The sequence below is a fragment of the Cricetulus griseus genome, chromosome 4 (genome assembly GCF_003668045.3).
Source record: "Cricetulus griseus strain 17A/GY chromosome 4, alternate assembly CriGri-PICRH-1.0, whole genome shotgun sequence".
Taxonomy (NCBI): domain Eukaryota; kingdom Metazoa; phylum Chordata; class Mammalia; order Rodentia; family Cricetidae; genus Cricetulus; species Cricetulus griseus.
In genome coordinates, this window is record NC_048597.1 from 198606367 (window position 1) to 198623167 (window position 16801).

General features: G+C 40.8%; 2 protein-coding genes and 1 long non-coding RNA gene across 4 annotated transcripts in view; 2 read left to right on the forward strand and 1 right to left on the reverse strand.

Annotated features, from left to right (window-relative positions):
* Positions 1-358: 358 nt before the first annotated feature.
* Positions 359-16556, reverse strand: LOC113835185. Its single transcript, XR_003484499.2, has 3 exons — positions 15888-16556; positions 2532-2655; positions 359-578 (listed from the first exon to the last, which is right to left on the reverse strand). It is a non-coding gene; the product is annotated as an uncharacterized LOC113835185 (long non-coding RNA).
* On the forward strand, positions 4893-12520 carry Bcl2a1 (BCL2 related protein A1). The gene is given in 3 exon segments (XM_027410979.2): positions 4893-5515; positions 12268-12351; positions 12353-12520. Coding segments are annotated over 3 exon segments (660 nt in total). The 5' UTR covers positions 4893-5008; the 3' UTR covers positions 12422-12520.
* Positions 16529-16801, forward strand: part of Mthfs (methenyltetrahydrofolate synthetase) — a 28637-nt gene continuing 28364 nt past the window's right edge. Inside the window, exon 1 of one of the 2 annotated variants that reach the window (XM_027410975.2) lies at positions 16529-16681. In XM_027410975.2, the coding sequence (XP_027266776.1) occupies positions 16565-16681 (117 nt within the window). In that variant the 5' untranslated portion in view covers positions 16529-16564. The remainder of the gene's footprint in view (positions 16682-16801) is intronic. The other variant, XM_027410977.1, reaches the window with a different exon arrangement.

The window sequence follows — 16801 nt, forward strand, 5'->3', positions numbered from 1 at the left end:
CAATTCTACCCAGTAAGAATAGCTATGATCAAGGAAACAGATGCAGGAGAGGATGGGGGCGGGGTGAGGGGGAGGAAAATCATTATTCATTGCTGGTGAGACACCAAACCTGTGCAGTCACTGTGGAAATAAGTAGGGGGGGGCGGGGGGGGCTCCTCAAAAAATTAAAAATTGAATGACCACTTCAACCTCCTATGTTACTCTTATGTATATATTTAAAGGATGTTAAGTTAACATAGTACAGAAATACCTTACCTACACTTCTGCATTTATTTCTTCACTATTTATAGTTGCCTGAACTCTAGAACCAGCCTAGATGTCCATCAACGATAAGTGAACAAAGGATACATGATTCATATTCACAGTAGACTTTAAAAAAAGATTTATTTATTTATTGTGTATACAATGTTGTGTCTGCATATACCCCTACAGGTCAGAACAGGGCACCAGATCTCATTCCAGATGGTTGTGAGCCATTATGTGGTTGCTGGGAATTGAACTCAGGACCTCTGGAAGATCAGCTAGTGTTCTTAACCACTGAGCCATCTCTCCAGCCCCCACAGCAGAATTTTATGATCCTGTAAATAAAAATGAAATCGTGACATTTGTCAAGAAAGTAGGTGCAACTGAAATCATTAGGTGAAATAAATTGAGCTCAGAAAGTCTAATACCACACTTTCCTCTCAGAGGCAGACCTTACGTAAATCTGTTTTTCATGACACCAATTTCCCTAGGATCTGTTTTCCAGTTAGCAGTCCTAAAATAAATATAGATTTATCCATGCTGCTGTCCTATGTTAAACCTTTCAAATGTCCCTCTTACTTTTAGCTCACAATGCAGTACTCAAAGCTTATAAGCCAGTACTCAAGGTTACTGTGATCTGGAGTCCCCTCTGAACACATCATCCATACACTGGAGTCCACACTTTAGCTCACCACAAAGCATACTTGTGAAGCACAATTACACACTTGACAATGCTGCACTCTCCAACTGGGACATCTCATTTATCTATAAAAGCCAACTTTGATGCCAGTCTTCTCAGAAAAGACTGTCCCTGATTTTGTCTTTTGTAGTATTTTGTACTTCGACATTCTACAGTTAGATTTTTTTTTCTTTTTTTTTCTTCTTTCTTTTTTTGGTTCACACTCTGAGAACTCTGAGAACTGCGTTAATGACTCCAGTATTCAAATGCCTGGACACCAGCTCAGGACCTGGCATGTGGCAAGTATGCAGTAGAGAGCAATTGGCTTGGTGCATAGCTGTCAATTCTCTGTACTTTGCTCTTTGGTGAATGTTTAGGCCTTGACACTTGTAGAAAATTGCCCTCGAGAGACCCAGTTTCACTTGCTGTCACCAAGTACTTCTGCTTCTTTGCCTATGTGTGTTCTTTGTTATTCCATTCTGGGCAGTGGAAATCCCAAGGCCCTCTGCCACAATGACTTAAAGGTCCTATTTAAATAGGCCTTCACCTCGTACTTCCCCTGAGATGATATTTGTTAGAAAAGAACATTTTTCTTTTGCTTTGCTGAGCAAAACGTAACAGAAAAGCTAATATAGTTTTGGGTACACGTGCCAGCCAGCAGGGCTGGAAGTTCCACCAGGACACAACCTGAGCAGAGGGGCACCAACTGCAAGGACACAGACTGCAGCTAAAATAGCAGTAGGTTCAGATGTAGCTGCTAAGACGACAGTAAAACAGCAGAGGTTTCCTGACTATCTCCTTAAGAATAACCTCTCCCCTGGTTTCCTATTCCTTGGTTCACTTCCCCCATCCTTCCCCCTTTCATTTCCTTTTGCCTCTATATCCTTAGATAACATTCTACGCCACTAGCCAGGTCACATGGCACTTCTCTGCTTCCTTAGGTATCAATCCCACTACTGAGCTGACAACTAGTTGGGTCTCTCCGGAACCATCTTGAGCCTTCCTCCTGAACATAAGAAGAAACTTAGGGGAACTCTCACTTTCATTTGTGCTCATAGGATAGCCTGGAGTTCCCTAAACTCCAGTTCACTGGCTTCCCATTCCCCAGCTTCTCATCCCTGTATAATGCTGCCATTTTGGACACACACCCTCTTTTTGATCTCTTGGTTCTTGGTCCCCTCTCTTGGCCCTCTCTTGTCTTTGCTCCCTCTTCTCTTCCTCTCATGCTCCTCCTCTCCCCATGGCCCAGTTCAGTCTACTGGTCATGTTTAGGCTACTACTTTCTCTCCCTGCTCTGGACTCTTCCAGATGCCTCCGGCTGTACTCTCCCTCATATCTACAATGAAAAACTTTTCCTCAACCATATCTTGGAGAGGTCATGTCCTCATTTTATATAAGTGAAGACCATCATTCTCAACAGAGAATTTGTCTTGGCCAGGGCTTCAGAATAGGGAAGTAGCTAAATTCAGAGGAGTGAAAGAGCCAAGCAGAGTGAGAACTTCCCCATGCCACCTCTGAGGGAGGCAGCAAAAAGCCCAGCAAATTTTCAGGTTCCTCCTTAAGAGAAAAGAGAAGTTGCCCTTAGTAGTTTCTTTTGAAAGTTACTTACCTTGTTCTGTAGCTTGCATCAACCTGGATACTCATCAGCTGGGATGGTCTTGGAGTTATGTCCTCTTGTTTCCTATCACATAATTACTTCTTGGTCAACTGTTTTGAGTCATTTCAGCCAAGTCCTAGACATTAAGGAACAAATACCAGTCAACCCTATTGGGTTCTGACAAACGTTAGGCTCATGAGAAACACAGACAGACAGAAAGATAGACAGATGGACGGACAGACAGACAGACACACACCAGATTACTATTTTAAACCTTGAGTATTATTATAAGCATAGACAATTGGACATAGCAGTACTTTTGCAAGTGTGAACACTAATAATCAAAACATTGACAGCAAAACCTTTGTACAAAAGGATGAAATTCTTAATTCATTATTAAGATGACACATATTCTTCCTGTTCTCATGGCAGTCACTAGTAGTTCATTCAGTCCTGCCTGGGCTACCAAGCTTCTCCAATAGAAGCTTCTGGGTAAAATAAACATGAAGAAAGGCTTATTCAGGCCATAGATGTGTTTCTTTCATATTTGTGTCACTGGGGGTTGAACCCAGGCAAGCAAGCTAACCAGCTGCCCTGCCACTATGATAAATCCCAGGCTCTAAGCCAAAGGCTTTTAAAATATGGAAATATTGGCAAACCTTTTTCATCATCTATCTCCCCAATCAGCCTTCCCCACTTAATTCACAATGGATAAAATTCAGAACTTCAGAATTATTGCATGACCTCAGACTACAACCAATTTAGTTTGTAGTATGGTAAATATCTCTATACTTGAACCTTCTAGAATGACCTCTTCTAATCATTCCTTTCAACAGATCCTTGGACTATGTATGGAATGCCATATTTATCCTGAACTGAAAACTCTTTGTAGGCTGGAAAGATTCTTTTAAAACCTAGTACAAAACTGTCCTGGTACATTGTTCCTTAGTCAACATTTATGGAGTAATATAATAAATGCGTGGTTTTCAGTTTCCACCACTGGTTGGCTCTTCAGTTCAAAGCTGTCAGACAAGCATGGCTGATGGGGGATGTCCTTCTGTATATATGTTTCTCTTATTGGTTGATGAATAAAACACTGGGTTGGTCAGGCAGGAAGTATAGGTGGGGCTGGGAGATGCGGAGAATTCTGAGAGAGGCAGACAGAGAGGCCAGGAGTTGCCATGTAGTGGAGGAAGGAATAACAGGTCTGGACCCTTCTCCAGTAAGCCAAGACCCCATGGAAATACACAGATTTATAGAAATGGGTTAATAATTAAGACAGAGCTAGTCAATAAGAAGCCCTAGCCATCGGCCAACAGTTTAGTAATTAATATAAGTCTTTGTGTGCTTATTTGAGGCTGAAGCGGCTGTGCAACCTGGTGGGACAAGAAAAACAAAAAACAAAAAACAAAAAAACAGCAGCAACACATGGCTCCTCATCTCCTTGCATTCGTCAGCTGTCTTCATTGTTGTACATTTATGTGAAGAGACTTATGCTCTAACTCAAAGTCTGCAACTTTGCTTCAGCCACTGATTTCACCATCTCCACTAAGCTTCTCTCAGAATTGCTAACAAAGCTCAAAAAATGAGAGAGAGATTTGTTCTTAACTTCTGAAGTTCTGTACTCACTGGGTCGGGAGATGGCTGAGAAGCCAAATCATCACTAGTTCATAAAAGAATGAGGTGCAGCACCACAAAGCACCTATGTCTCACCAGGCATGGTGACAGGCACAGGGCCATCTCTTTTAGTTTCACCTCAACCCTCTAAAGTCAGTCTAGACGGCTTCCTTTTACAAAGTTCAGACCATATCCCAGTAAACAGGAAGAAGACTTGTCTACAACTGAGATCAAGCATTGTGACTCTAAGGTCATTGCTCCTTCTAAATTCTCCCATGATTTCTGGCCCAGGTACAGGATAATATATATGATTTAAGAATATGTATTAAGGACAAGAAAGGTGGCTCAGAAGTTAAGAGCACTTGCTGCTGTTTCAGGGGATCTCAGGTTCAGATCCCAGCACCCATACCAGGCTGCCTGGAACTCCATTTCTAAGGGCTCCAGCGCCCTCTTCTGGCTTCCGTAGGCACTGCATACACATGCTGCATACACATACACTCAGACACAGGCATAAAACAAAATAGATACATACTTTAAGAAGAATCTGTACTGAGTTGGGCTTAAAGCCAGATTGTTTCCTATCAGAAATTACAAATAGGAGAAGGAGCTGACTTTTTCCCCTCTCAACCTACATCTACATCTCAAGTGTAGTATTGTCAGTGCAACTTTAAATGGGCCTCTAGCTCCCAGGAACTTACAGGGATCTGATTTCTCCACATCCTCTCATTAAAGACACTTAAACTGAATCATAAGAGGAAGAGGAAGTGGTGTTTCTCTGAAACATTTTCCTCCTTCACAGTGTGTGAACTTTTGCTTTCACACATAGCCCACACAGTGAGCTACGTAAAGAGAAATTCCAGCAGCCTCCAGATATGATTACCCCTTCGTTGTCAAGCCATCTTTGGCTTAGTTGCCTCTTTGACTGGACTTGGCAGCTCCAGTCTGCTCTGCCAAGGACAATGACTGACTGTGAGTTCATGTACATCCACTCGCTGGCTGAGGACTATCTTCAGTATGTCCTGAAGGTACCTACTTTTGAATCTGCTCCAAGCAAAACATCCAGGGTGCTACAAAGAGTTGCTTCCTCAGTTCAAAAAGAAGTCGAAAAGAATCTGAAACTATACTTGGATGATTTTGATGTGAGATCCATCGACACTGCCAGAACAATATTCAATCAAGTGATGGAAAAAGAATTTGAAGATGGCATCATTAACTGGGGGAGGATTGTGACTGTATTTGCCTTTGGGGGTGTTCTCCTCAAAAAACTTGCACAAGAGCAGATTGGCTTGGATGTGGGTGCTTACAAGCAAGTTTCCAATTTTGTGGCTGAATTCATAATGAATAACACAGCAGAGTGGATACGTCAGAATGGAGGCTGGGTATGTGTGATGGCATTCCTTTTACATTTATCATAATCCTTACTAATGAAAAAACTAACTAAAAGATTTCAGTCTGTTTGTATATCTTATTTTGGATGCTTTAATTAAAAGTAAGCCAAGCAGAAATCTCCTGGGTCATTTCCAGTGGACCCTACAACTTTTTAGTTGGTAAACATTTGGGTCTCCAGCTTTTATTCTTGCTTCGTGGACTACAGTCGTGAGGTTTGGGGCTGAGAGCAGCAGCTTTTGACTGCATCTTCAGAATCGGCAGGCAAGAATCTGCCTTTTGCTAGGATTCTCATGACAATGGAGAATTAGTACAGAAAGAGCTGGTATTAGATCTTGTCATTTGTACTTGGCTGTGTTGTAGTCAGCTGCACAGTTTGGTATACTGATTATTTACTCATTGACTTTTCCCATTTTGCAATATACAAATTATGGACTATTACAGTTTTATGCTAAAAATAAGGTACTGCCTCACTGGAAGGAACCCTTTTTTAAAGCATATAAAAATTTGCTTTTTTTTTTGTCTAACAGTATCTCAAAAAGCCAGGACTGTATGGAGAGTTTTTGGAGATCACTTTATCAAGAAGCCTTTGCCAGCTAGATTTAGATGCTCCACTTTGTGTCCCCAAACACTTAATACTAAGTTGAAAAACATTTCTATCCCCATGTAGTCTCTCTCCCATCCCCAGCTTTTATTTCTCTCAAGCAATGTCCACTGTTATTATTGTATATACAAAGCATGTTTATTGAATAAACCCAAAGAAAGTACTTGTAGCACCACCACCTGCATTTAGAGAAGAGACCTCACCATGTTGCCCAGGCTGGCCTCCAATTCCCAGAGTATAGTCATTCCACCACCTGGGACTCACTGGGACTCACCACCTGTCTACTCATCTGGGATTCTGCATGGACACCATCACGCTTAGCTAGCAGGACTCCCCCCAGTCCCCACCAGATCTCTGTTACCAGGGACCAAACCTAGAGTCTAACACAACTGAGCACATGTTTTATTACTGCACTGTACCCTTAGCCTCAAGGTAGTCTTTCTGAAAAATATTTTACAAATTAGTATCTGGGCTAGACATGGCAGTGTACATCTGTCATCACAGAACTCAGGAACAAAAGACAAGGGGACCAAAAGCTCAGGGTCATCTTTGACTACATAGTAAGCCAGTAGAAGGCCAGATCTGGTCATATGAAGGCCTGCTTAATCTCCCCATCCCAAATAGTACATGAACTTATTCTGTAACTACTTTTTTTTTCAACCCAGGGTACTTAAAATATCATTTTAAAAGAATACTGTAGGGACTCGGGAAGTAGATCGATTGTGGAATTCCTGTGTTCCATGAATAAGGCTCCTAATTCAATCCCTAGCACCATAAGTAGATAAAAATTAATATGTTCTGCTGAATATACATGCTGTCAAAGAGCTGGTCTCTTCTGGCCAATGTATTTGGGTTATTTCCAGAAATGTTTCTTTGAATATACCGGTATGTATCTTCTCCTGTGTGCAGGTGTTTTCTAGGATGGATATTTGGTCATAGAGTTATTCACTCATGGTGTGTATCCATTTTGAAATTACTAGATTTTTCTGCCCCATAGTGGTTCTATCAAATTATAATCCTGTCAACAGCATGTGAGAATACCCAATGTTTCCTGGGTACAAGGAGGTCCTAGTAATCTATTACAATTTCTCTACTTCGTTACACTAAATGCACACACTTTAGTTATCTTATATTAAATAATTTTGCCCTTGGTTATTAGTACAGTTAACGTTTTCTTCATGCTGAGCTCAAGTTCAAGTTCATTGACTAATTCTTACTAAAAGAATTGCCTGCTTATTCTTTTGCCCAGTTTTCAATTGTTTTATATACAAATGAATTCTTTGAACAACCTGAATGTGAATTATTTTTCTATGTGGCAGATTTCTTTTAGTATGTTGATTATCCTCTAAGACTGTATATGTCTTCAATAATCACATGTGTTTAAAAAATTTATGCAATTGACTTTATTGAACACAGACATTGTTCCATTTCTATTTTTTTCAAAGTCTGCTTGCTCAGTGCTATGTCTTACTATAAAGCAGTCCTCATTTTCAATTGCTTCAACTATCTGTAACTTGGCTTGATTTAGGTCTAGGTGAAACATGTCAAATGTTTGGCTATGTTTCTTCTGGTTGGCTGTGGGACGGAAACTGTCTGATGCACTGTGCATATGTTAAGTGAAGGCAAGTGTCTTCTAGTGCAGAGGCCACAAATGACCCTGTAGAGATAGTCTTACAAGCTCTATAGGTTTACTCTATGTGCCCGTGGTCTATCACAGTTTGTGGAAGACACATGTTACTGAAATATGTAATTTCTTCAGAACATATTGTGTGAATTCTTAGAATGCAAAATGAATGAAGGGTATAGAATTGTCTCTTAGAATGTCTATAGATGCATTCCCCTGGGAATCATAAGAGATATTAGCATGTATACAGTAGGGAAAACTTATCTTGATGGACATATAAAGGTACATCTTATGCAACACACACACACCTCCATAAAGCTCCTATGTGGGTTCTCAGGTCTTTTCTTTTATACCTGGCAGCCTATGCTACAGACATGTTAGAAGTGCTCTTTAAGATCATTTAAAGCAATCTCAATACTGTACCCCAGACAACAAAAATCACTTATTCTGATAATGGCAAAAGGTGCTATAGTGATCCAGTAGACACAGGCATGGAAAACTGATTGCTTTTTTTTTTCATTGTGTCATTGATAAATATGCTCTAATGAATGAATTTACTTTGTAGAAAATGCACTTGTCTATATTAGCAGCTAGGGGTCCCAGTAAGAAGGAGAGATGGTTATTTTATAATTTTTCCCTTTTTACTTTTCTAAAAGAGAAACCTCTAAACTGATCATAAAACATTCAACCTATGGTCTTGTTACATTTGAAATATGCCTGAAACTTTATGAGGAGTTTTGGACCAAGATATGATACAGAAGTACAGCATAGATATTAGGAGCACCAGCTCCAATTCAAACAGTGCTTGGTTTATTTCAGGACTCAGTGCTTACCATCTATGTGACCAGAACAACTTACATTACTTCTCTATATTTCATTTCCTTGTCTCTAAAACTAGGCTACATTGCAGCCTATATGCTGGGTCTGGTATAAGGACCATGAGTTTTTTATACACAAAGCATCCAGAGTAACTTCTACAAATGCGCACTCAGTACAGATTTCAAGACTATTATTGTTACTAATAAACACTAATATTAATTCTAATAATAGTAATGCTGCATAGCTTCCATTTAACAAATCTATGTATATTTAGACTTCAAAAGTTGTATGGCCCACTTCAGTTAGATATTAATCACTCTGGACCTCAGGTGAACTAAAGGGAAAAACCCAAGACCGATGCATTAGTAATGGGATGCATAATCTCATTCCTTTTTTAAAAAATCAGTTTGAACTTTTCCTCCTTCCCTCCCCCTCCCTTTCCTCCCTCTTCTTAACCTCTGTCCCATATTCCCTTGTCATCTCTGTTTTTCTTCATCTTCTACATTTACTATTATTTTCTCCATTTCCCTCTGCCAGTTTGAAATGCACAGTTGAACTTAAAATGCCTGGTAGAAGATTTAATGTGATTTTCTATTAGCGATCATGAATGTCTGGGAGGAAAAGACAGTTCCTAGAGCCACTAGAATGCGTTTTAGTAGCTGGTGTCTATAGTTTCAGCTACACAGAGGCAAAGGCTCGAGGAACATTGCGTGAGCACAGGAGAAGTTCAAGGCCACTGTGGGTTATACAGCAAGACCCTTTTTGAAAAACAAAGAACGTACTTAAGATGAAACTCAATGTCTCACCCCTTGGGAACAATACTTTTGTTTGACTAAGGTGACTTTCCTACTTCCATGCTCTTAAATGAGCACTTTTCTATGTGCAGGCTTGTGGAATAAAGAAGAACACTTGGTCATTAGCCCCACAGAGGGGGACTATACCAATACATGCATCACTGTATCCTTCATGCTTAGCATAGGGCCCATCACACAGAAGGTACCTGACACATAACTATAGATCTCAGGAACTGGATCTGAAATCTGAGGACTGAACTTGGAATTTTCCTGCTTATTAGAGGCGTGACTTAGGTTAAGTTACCTAGGAAGGACTCCAGGGATTCAGATTTCCTATGTAATATGTATAACAACATAATATAACATAATGTACTAATAGTTACATCATAACACAATATGTATAATGTATAATAATATAGCATAAACATAATAAAAAATGAAGACAATAATACCTATAGGCAAAGACCCAGGAAGCTTTCTCGTAAAAGCACTTTGTGAATATGTAAATAGAATTATGCAAGTATGGGGGTGACATGGGAAATTCCAAGAAATTTAAATACATAGTTTTAAAAACTACTCTAAGTAAAAAAGAAATCCCTTTAGAAGTGGGGATACCCCGAAATGGCCCCTTCCAACTAACCAGAATAGTAAGCATTAAGTGAAGTAAGCTAAGTAAGTACACGCTCCACCATCAAGCTATAGCCCCAGATCACCAAAACAGGTCTTGACTGAATGACTGAACAGACAATCTCTAGAGGAGTGACTGTGGTATCCACTTATATCTTTAAAATAATTCAGAGGTTTTAATTTTATTTGGGTTATTGGTACAGTATGTGTCAGTCTTTGTAATGCTATCATAGAATATCACACAGTAAATGATAACAAAAGGAAGTTGTTTAGGGAGTCTGAGAGTACCAGCATCCAAGGGCACTAGCACTGAAGGGCACCAGCATTGAAGGGCTGCATCTGGTAAGAGCCTTCTTGCTGCAAGAAGTTAGGAATGAAGGCAGAAGTGGAGGAAGGGAAAGGAGGGAGAAAAGATGGCTAGAGGGCTGAAGACATCTTTTGATAACAAATCCACTCCTTGGATAATAGTCTTGATGTTGTCATGGGGGTGGGGGCGGCACTTCCATAGCCAAACTACCTCTTAAAGATTCCTTATCAAAAATAGCAATTAAGACTCAACATGAGTTTTGGAAGGTATAAACAAATCATGGCAGCTTGGTGTATCATTTTATGCTTTATGCTTTCTCAGAGCCAGAGTAGCCCAATTTAGCAAATTTTCACTACTCCCAGGAATAATCAGACATGGGCATTTCTTGTTTATTACTACATTACCAATGTGACAATGAATCCTTACTTGTATATTTACTTTTATATAATGGCCTTGTGATTTAAACTGCATCACTAAAGGAAATAGTTTTGAAAGAAATCTGTTTGGAAAATATTTTATAGGTATCAAAACTATGATTTTATTGAAATGTAAAATTATTTAATTGCTGGTAACTTAAAAGTGTTTCCCTATATATTGTTAGTGATGTAAGTCTCAGTGAACTTTTCTTTTTAACTATTAAGGCTCGATTGTTTTTCTCTTACATTTGAATAAACTCTATCCCAATAAATATATTTTCCTAGTTTGCAGTTCTTTTAATTTTAGTTTTTTATAGATTTATGACTATTTTATATCTTCACTTAGCTTTTTCTTTTACTTTCTTTACCTTAGAAGTTGAAAATATGTAACAAGTTACCATGTTAACTGCCCAGAAATGATCAGTTTTTCTATTAATAAAAGATCATTTCAGAGGCTATCACTGTGCCTGTCTGTTATAAGCTTCTGGCAGTTCTTGGAAGCAGAACAAGAAATGTCTAAATACCAAGACTGGGAAATACCAAGACTGGGAAGTATGTGTGAATGTAAGGTTAGGAAAAGAGGAAACAGGGAAATGAGCAATGTCTTTTTGTCTTTTGGAGCATGACATCATGTGCTTCACAGCTGACTCTACACACCACATGCAGACACGTTCCACTCACTGGTGGCTGCCTGTCTTGCTGATGGTCCCACAACTATTAATTTTAAGATCTGAAGAGATTTCCAGAGTCCTCTGATTCTCAAGAAGATACACCTGATTCACTTTTCTGGATTAATGCTATTATGGCACAAACATTTGGTGACTGGAGCTTATAAGATGTAGAGCAAATGTTTACTAGATGTACATAAAAAACATCAGGGGTGGTGGTACAGACAGTGTGCAAGTACAGTCTGGGGATATAGATCAGTTGGTAGGGTGGTTGCTTAGCTTGTGTAAGATCCTGGGTTCCATCCCCAGCACTGCCTGAACCATGCATGATGGGGTATTGCTATAACCCCACGGCTAGGAGATAAAGATAGAAGATTCAAAAGTTCAAGGGTACCTCTTGGGACTAGAAAATAAAATGAGTATGAATGAACAAATAAAATAAATAAAATAAACATTTTGAACAATTTTATACTCTTTTTGTGCTTGTTTTGAAATATATGGAGTGAAAGGGAGTGTAATGTTTATAGCCCAGCCCAAGTCCACGAAAAGAATTAGCTGCTCTTAGTGCATGCCACCATACTTCCTGCCATGATGATGATGGACTACGCCTCTGAAACTGTAAATTAAGAGCTACCCTGGTCATGGTGTCTCTTCACAGAAACATAAGATTGACAAAGACACTTCTTAATATATGGCTGCAAAAAACCAAAAACAAAACGCTTGAAACTAACAAACATATTTGGCTCCGACTGCATTTCTATTGGAGGGTGTTTCTAAAGGAGTATAGCTTTGGAGTAGAGAACAATGCTGAGAATGAAATGACTACACATACTGAGAGTAGAGAGGTTATCCCACTGATTCTTAAATCTTCACTTTGTTCTCATAGGAAGATGGCTTCATGAAGAAGTTTGAACCTAAATCTGGCTGGGTGACTTTTCTGGAAACGATAGGGCAGATCTGGGAAATGCTCTTTTCTCCTCAAGCAACACTACTGGCCAGAGAGGACCCTGGCTCCTTCGACAATGGTGACCATCACTTAGTACTTCCATTTGCAAACAACTCAGCTGACAGGACTTAACTTTCCAGAGTTGCAGATGTTTTGTTCCATCTTTAATAAATAAACTACCGACATTTGTTTCTGTGTTTCATGCTTTAAGTTTTTGAGTTTGCCTGGAACTTCATAATACTCAGCACAGGAACAATGTCAGTGGCTATGCCATCGGGTTGTAATTGAAGTTTCAGGTGTCAGCCCATCAGAAGGAAATCCTCTGATGGGCCAATCTTGTTTAGGCAAGGCAGTGGGACTGCAGACCCTGGAATGTCTTTTGCTTCTGCTGTGCCTTTACATATTTGCTACATCTCTCATTCTCTGGGATCTAGCATGGTGTGAGTGGACATGGGGAGATCTCCACTGCCTGTAATATAGTGTGCTTATCTCTTGGAAACATCCTGTTCTACTAGGCATTTTTACCTGTGGATTGTCAAAAAGATGACCCCTCTCCAATCTGTACTGTCTAATTTGATAATAATGATAGTTTGTACAGAATTTTGGTTAATAAAAATAAGTGCGAGGCTATGTTTCACAGCCAAAGTCAGTTTTACCTAAGGAGCTGCATGGATTGTATAGCTCAAGTTAAGGATTAACTATTGAGCCCAGCTAGTTGGAGGAAATATATCAGCTGGGGTGGGCTTTGAGGTTTCAAAAACCCATGCCAACTCAAGAATCTCTCTCTCTGCTTACAGATCTCTGCTTACAGATAGAAAAGTTTAGCCACTGACTCTGTGTATTTCTGTTAAAGCCCTATGCTGCTGGAGGTAGAAAATCTTCTATAAGGGTGTGCCTGTTATCCAAAGTTATGCTGTGTCACTAGGCTAAACCATATGGGGGTTAAAATCTGCTTCCTAACTCTTTTCTGAAACCAACACTTTCTCTATCCTCAGGGTCCTTGGCTGCTTACAGTTCCTCACTGATGCTCTCTTCTCAACCTTTCCTCTCTGGCCTTTCATTTGAGCTCCATGGATAGAACATTCAGAGATGCAGTGTTGGGGTCAGAAATGATACCCTAAAAGGAAGGCCTCAAATCATTTTTCCCTCTGACCTTCTCTTGTCTTCTTTTCTCTCACTCCACCCACCCAGTTTTCTCTCAAGGCAAAACCCAAAAAGTAGAATTCACTTTCCCCAAGTCAAGTCATAATCAATAGTCAGATCTGCCTTTCTAGCAGCCAGGAAGGGAGGGATCACTTCTCTTTCTGCTCTTACAGCAGGAAACTGGAGGGTTTGAACAAAAACAGTTAAATGAATATCAAGCCATTTAAAAACTTTGTGTGTGTGTGTGTGTGTGTGTGTGTGTGTGTGTGTGTGTGTGTGTGTGTGTGTGAAAAACTGTCTTTTGTTAGGTCATGTTCCAATTTTTAGATCAAATTTGATGGCAAAATAGAAATCCTCTATTTTGGTCTAGGTCGCTTTCATAAGATTTCCCTTGAGTCTAGTAATAGATCCAATAAAGAGAGAGGTGCATCTGCCCCCAACACCAGGCACATATTTATAAGAGATCTCAGTTATCAATACTACCTCTGTGGTATGATTCCTAACTGAGGAAATAAAGACACTAAGGACCTTAACACCAGGTCCTTCTGTTTCCACATCCTGAGGGCTAGGATTACAGATACGGTCATCTCCACATTCAGTTTGTGTGGTGTGGTGCTGGAGGTCCAACCCCCAGGTTTTGTGCATGCAAGGCAAGCCCTCTAGCAATGGTGATTCATCCTAAACAGCATGGCCTTTTATTTCATTATCACCTTTAAACTGGAGAAGCAAAAAGGAATAAGCAAGAAGACCAGGTAGGAAGTTACTTAAATCCTATTGAGGTGAGTCAGAACAGGATACCATCTTTCAACTCTGCTGCCCACAGTGATGTGCTTGTTAGAAATGTTCCAAAGCACCTCAAAACAGTGCCACCAGATGGGGACTAAGTGTTCAGACTCATTAGACTGTGGGTGGGGGAATTTCACATTCAAACAATGAAACAGTGCTTGTTTTAAGACACAGTCTCCCTGTACAGTTTAGGGTGACCCTGACACCATAATCCTTCTGTTTCAGCCTTCCTAACACTGAGATTAGAGGTATGTGCTACCACTTTCAAGATATGCTATGTGAGGTCTCTTTGGTTTCATTTTATTTTGAGTCAGGGTTTTCCTACGTACCTACGTAGCTCAGAATGGCCTAGAACCTTCAAGGTTTAGATATTAGCCTGTAAGGCCTTTAACCATCTGTTTTCTACATAAACACTTGTTCTCTTCTTTTGCTTCAGCTACCCTAGTGTCAAGTACAATGCCTTCTCCTAGTATCTGACACCTTTATGTTATTGAGTCTGCCTGTGATTTTATTTCCAATGGAAATAATGGCTCCAGAGGGTTGGAAACATTGGGGATACCAGTGATTCTGTCCTGGAACCTTACCTGTTCGAGGACACGCAGAGACTTCTGAAAATTCACAATCCTAAAGAGCTTTACACCTCATTTTGCACTAATTCATAGATACAAATACATCCTTGATAAAATGTACACATGGAACTAAAGTATTTTCGTCAAAGACTGGGATTAAGTAAATCCCATGCCAAACTAGACAAAGCTATCATTATTTTTGCAGCACTGGTGATCAAACCACAGGCCTTGTGCATGCTAGGCAGGCACTTCCCCCCTCAGTTATGCTGTCAGACTACCTATTTATTGCTGATATGAACCACATAGAATAGCCATGGATATCCAGAAAAAGCCTGCCTCTAGAACTCAACAGCAGCAATTTATCAACAGTAACATATACAATTAATTTATTTTTTTTTGTGTGTGGCATAAGTGAGAAAATCTAGGACCACATACATGCTAAGTTTTACATCTCTTCTTGAAGATTAATACTTGTTGTAAACAGTGATTTATGGTAGTGGTTTTCAAACCTTAATATGGATAGAAATCACCGGAAACCGTTTGGACTCCGGGGATGGCTCAGGATTCTCCATACTTAACATGCTTTCAGGGGACACTGATGCACAGAGTACATTCATGTTCAAGTGCTGGTAAACGGACATTACGTGGCCACACTGACCTGATTTGCTAGGTCTATGAGCATAATGATGAGATCACAGATGTAAGTGAATTCAGCGCTTGTTTTACTGTCCATGATACGAATTCTATTCATCTTTGTTCTCCCTTTTCTACCTTCCTTTGTCTTCAGGCACTTAGACCTCAAATGAACTATATACCTTTTGACATGGGTGCTGGAGATCTGAACTCGGCTCCTCATGCTTGTGTAGCAAGCATTTTATCAAGTAAACCATCTCCCCGGCCCTGAAAAGTTAACTCTTAAAAATCAATCCTTAGCTACTGAGTGGCAACATGGGGGTGGTGGTGATATATATATCTTAAGATTATACATACATACATGTATGTATGTATGTATGTATGTATGTATGTATAATCTTAAAAGTCAGTCCTCAGCTATCTACTTACTTTATTCTTTGCTCTCCACTCAGTCAAACGTCCTGTTAGAGAAAGGCATTATCTGTCTCTGAACAGCAGCTTCCAACAGCAGCAAAGACAGCTAAACTCTTCGATTGTAATGAACAGGGGGATTGAATCCTGAATTCTCCAGGGATGGGGCATCCATCTCCAGAAAAGGACTGCCATAGAGGCCCTACAAGTTTATCAGTGATGAGCCACAACTGACTGGAAAAGGGAGAGGAAGGCACTTTCTGGTAAAGAAGAATATTTGATCCGTTGACTAGGAGGAGCCAAGTGTCCACCGGCCATGATGTACGCGCATCTGGTATGCTTTGCCCTTCTTCTGAGGCCTCTTCAGCCCCGTACTCCACAACGTTAAAGCTAGATGAGTACTGAGTCCGCGAGTATGGTTGACAGCCTTTGTTAAACAGTCTGCAGAAGCATGGCTACCTCCGTAGGCTGTGAGGGAGGGTTAAATGTGCTGGGGCATGTGCACAATCCCCAGCAAACCAGCCGGAAAAGCCAAAGATGGACACAGCACGCTGTCATTTGCTGCCACAAGACGGGGGGCCGGCTCTGACTCCTAAATGGCCTGTGCGCCAATGCTAGTCCACAGAGGCCACGCCCCCTCCCTCCCCACGGCGTCCGAGGGCGATGGGCGTGGCCGGGGCGGTACTTGCCACGTGATGGCGGCGGTGGCAGCAAGCAGCGCCAAGCGGAGCCTGCGGGCCGAGCTGAAGCAGCGTTTGCGGGCCTTGAGCGCGGAGGAACGGCTGCGGCAGTCTCACCTCCTCACGCAGAAGGTGCGAGAAGGCTGCGGGGAGTTAAACTCCTGCAAGCTTGGGCTCGGCTCGCGTGTCTGCGCAGGCGCACCTCTTCCCCTTGCGTGCGCGTCCTCGGCAGGCTCTGTGGGTAGCCCGGAG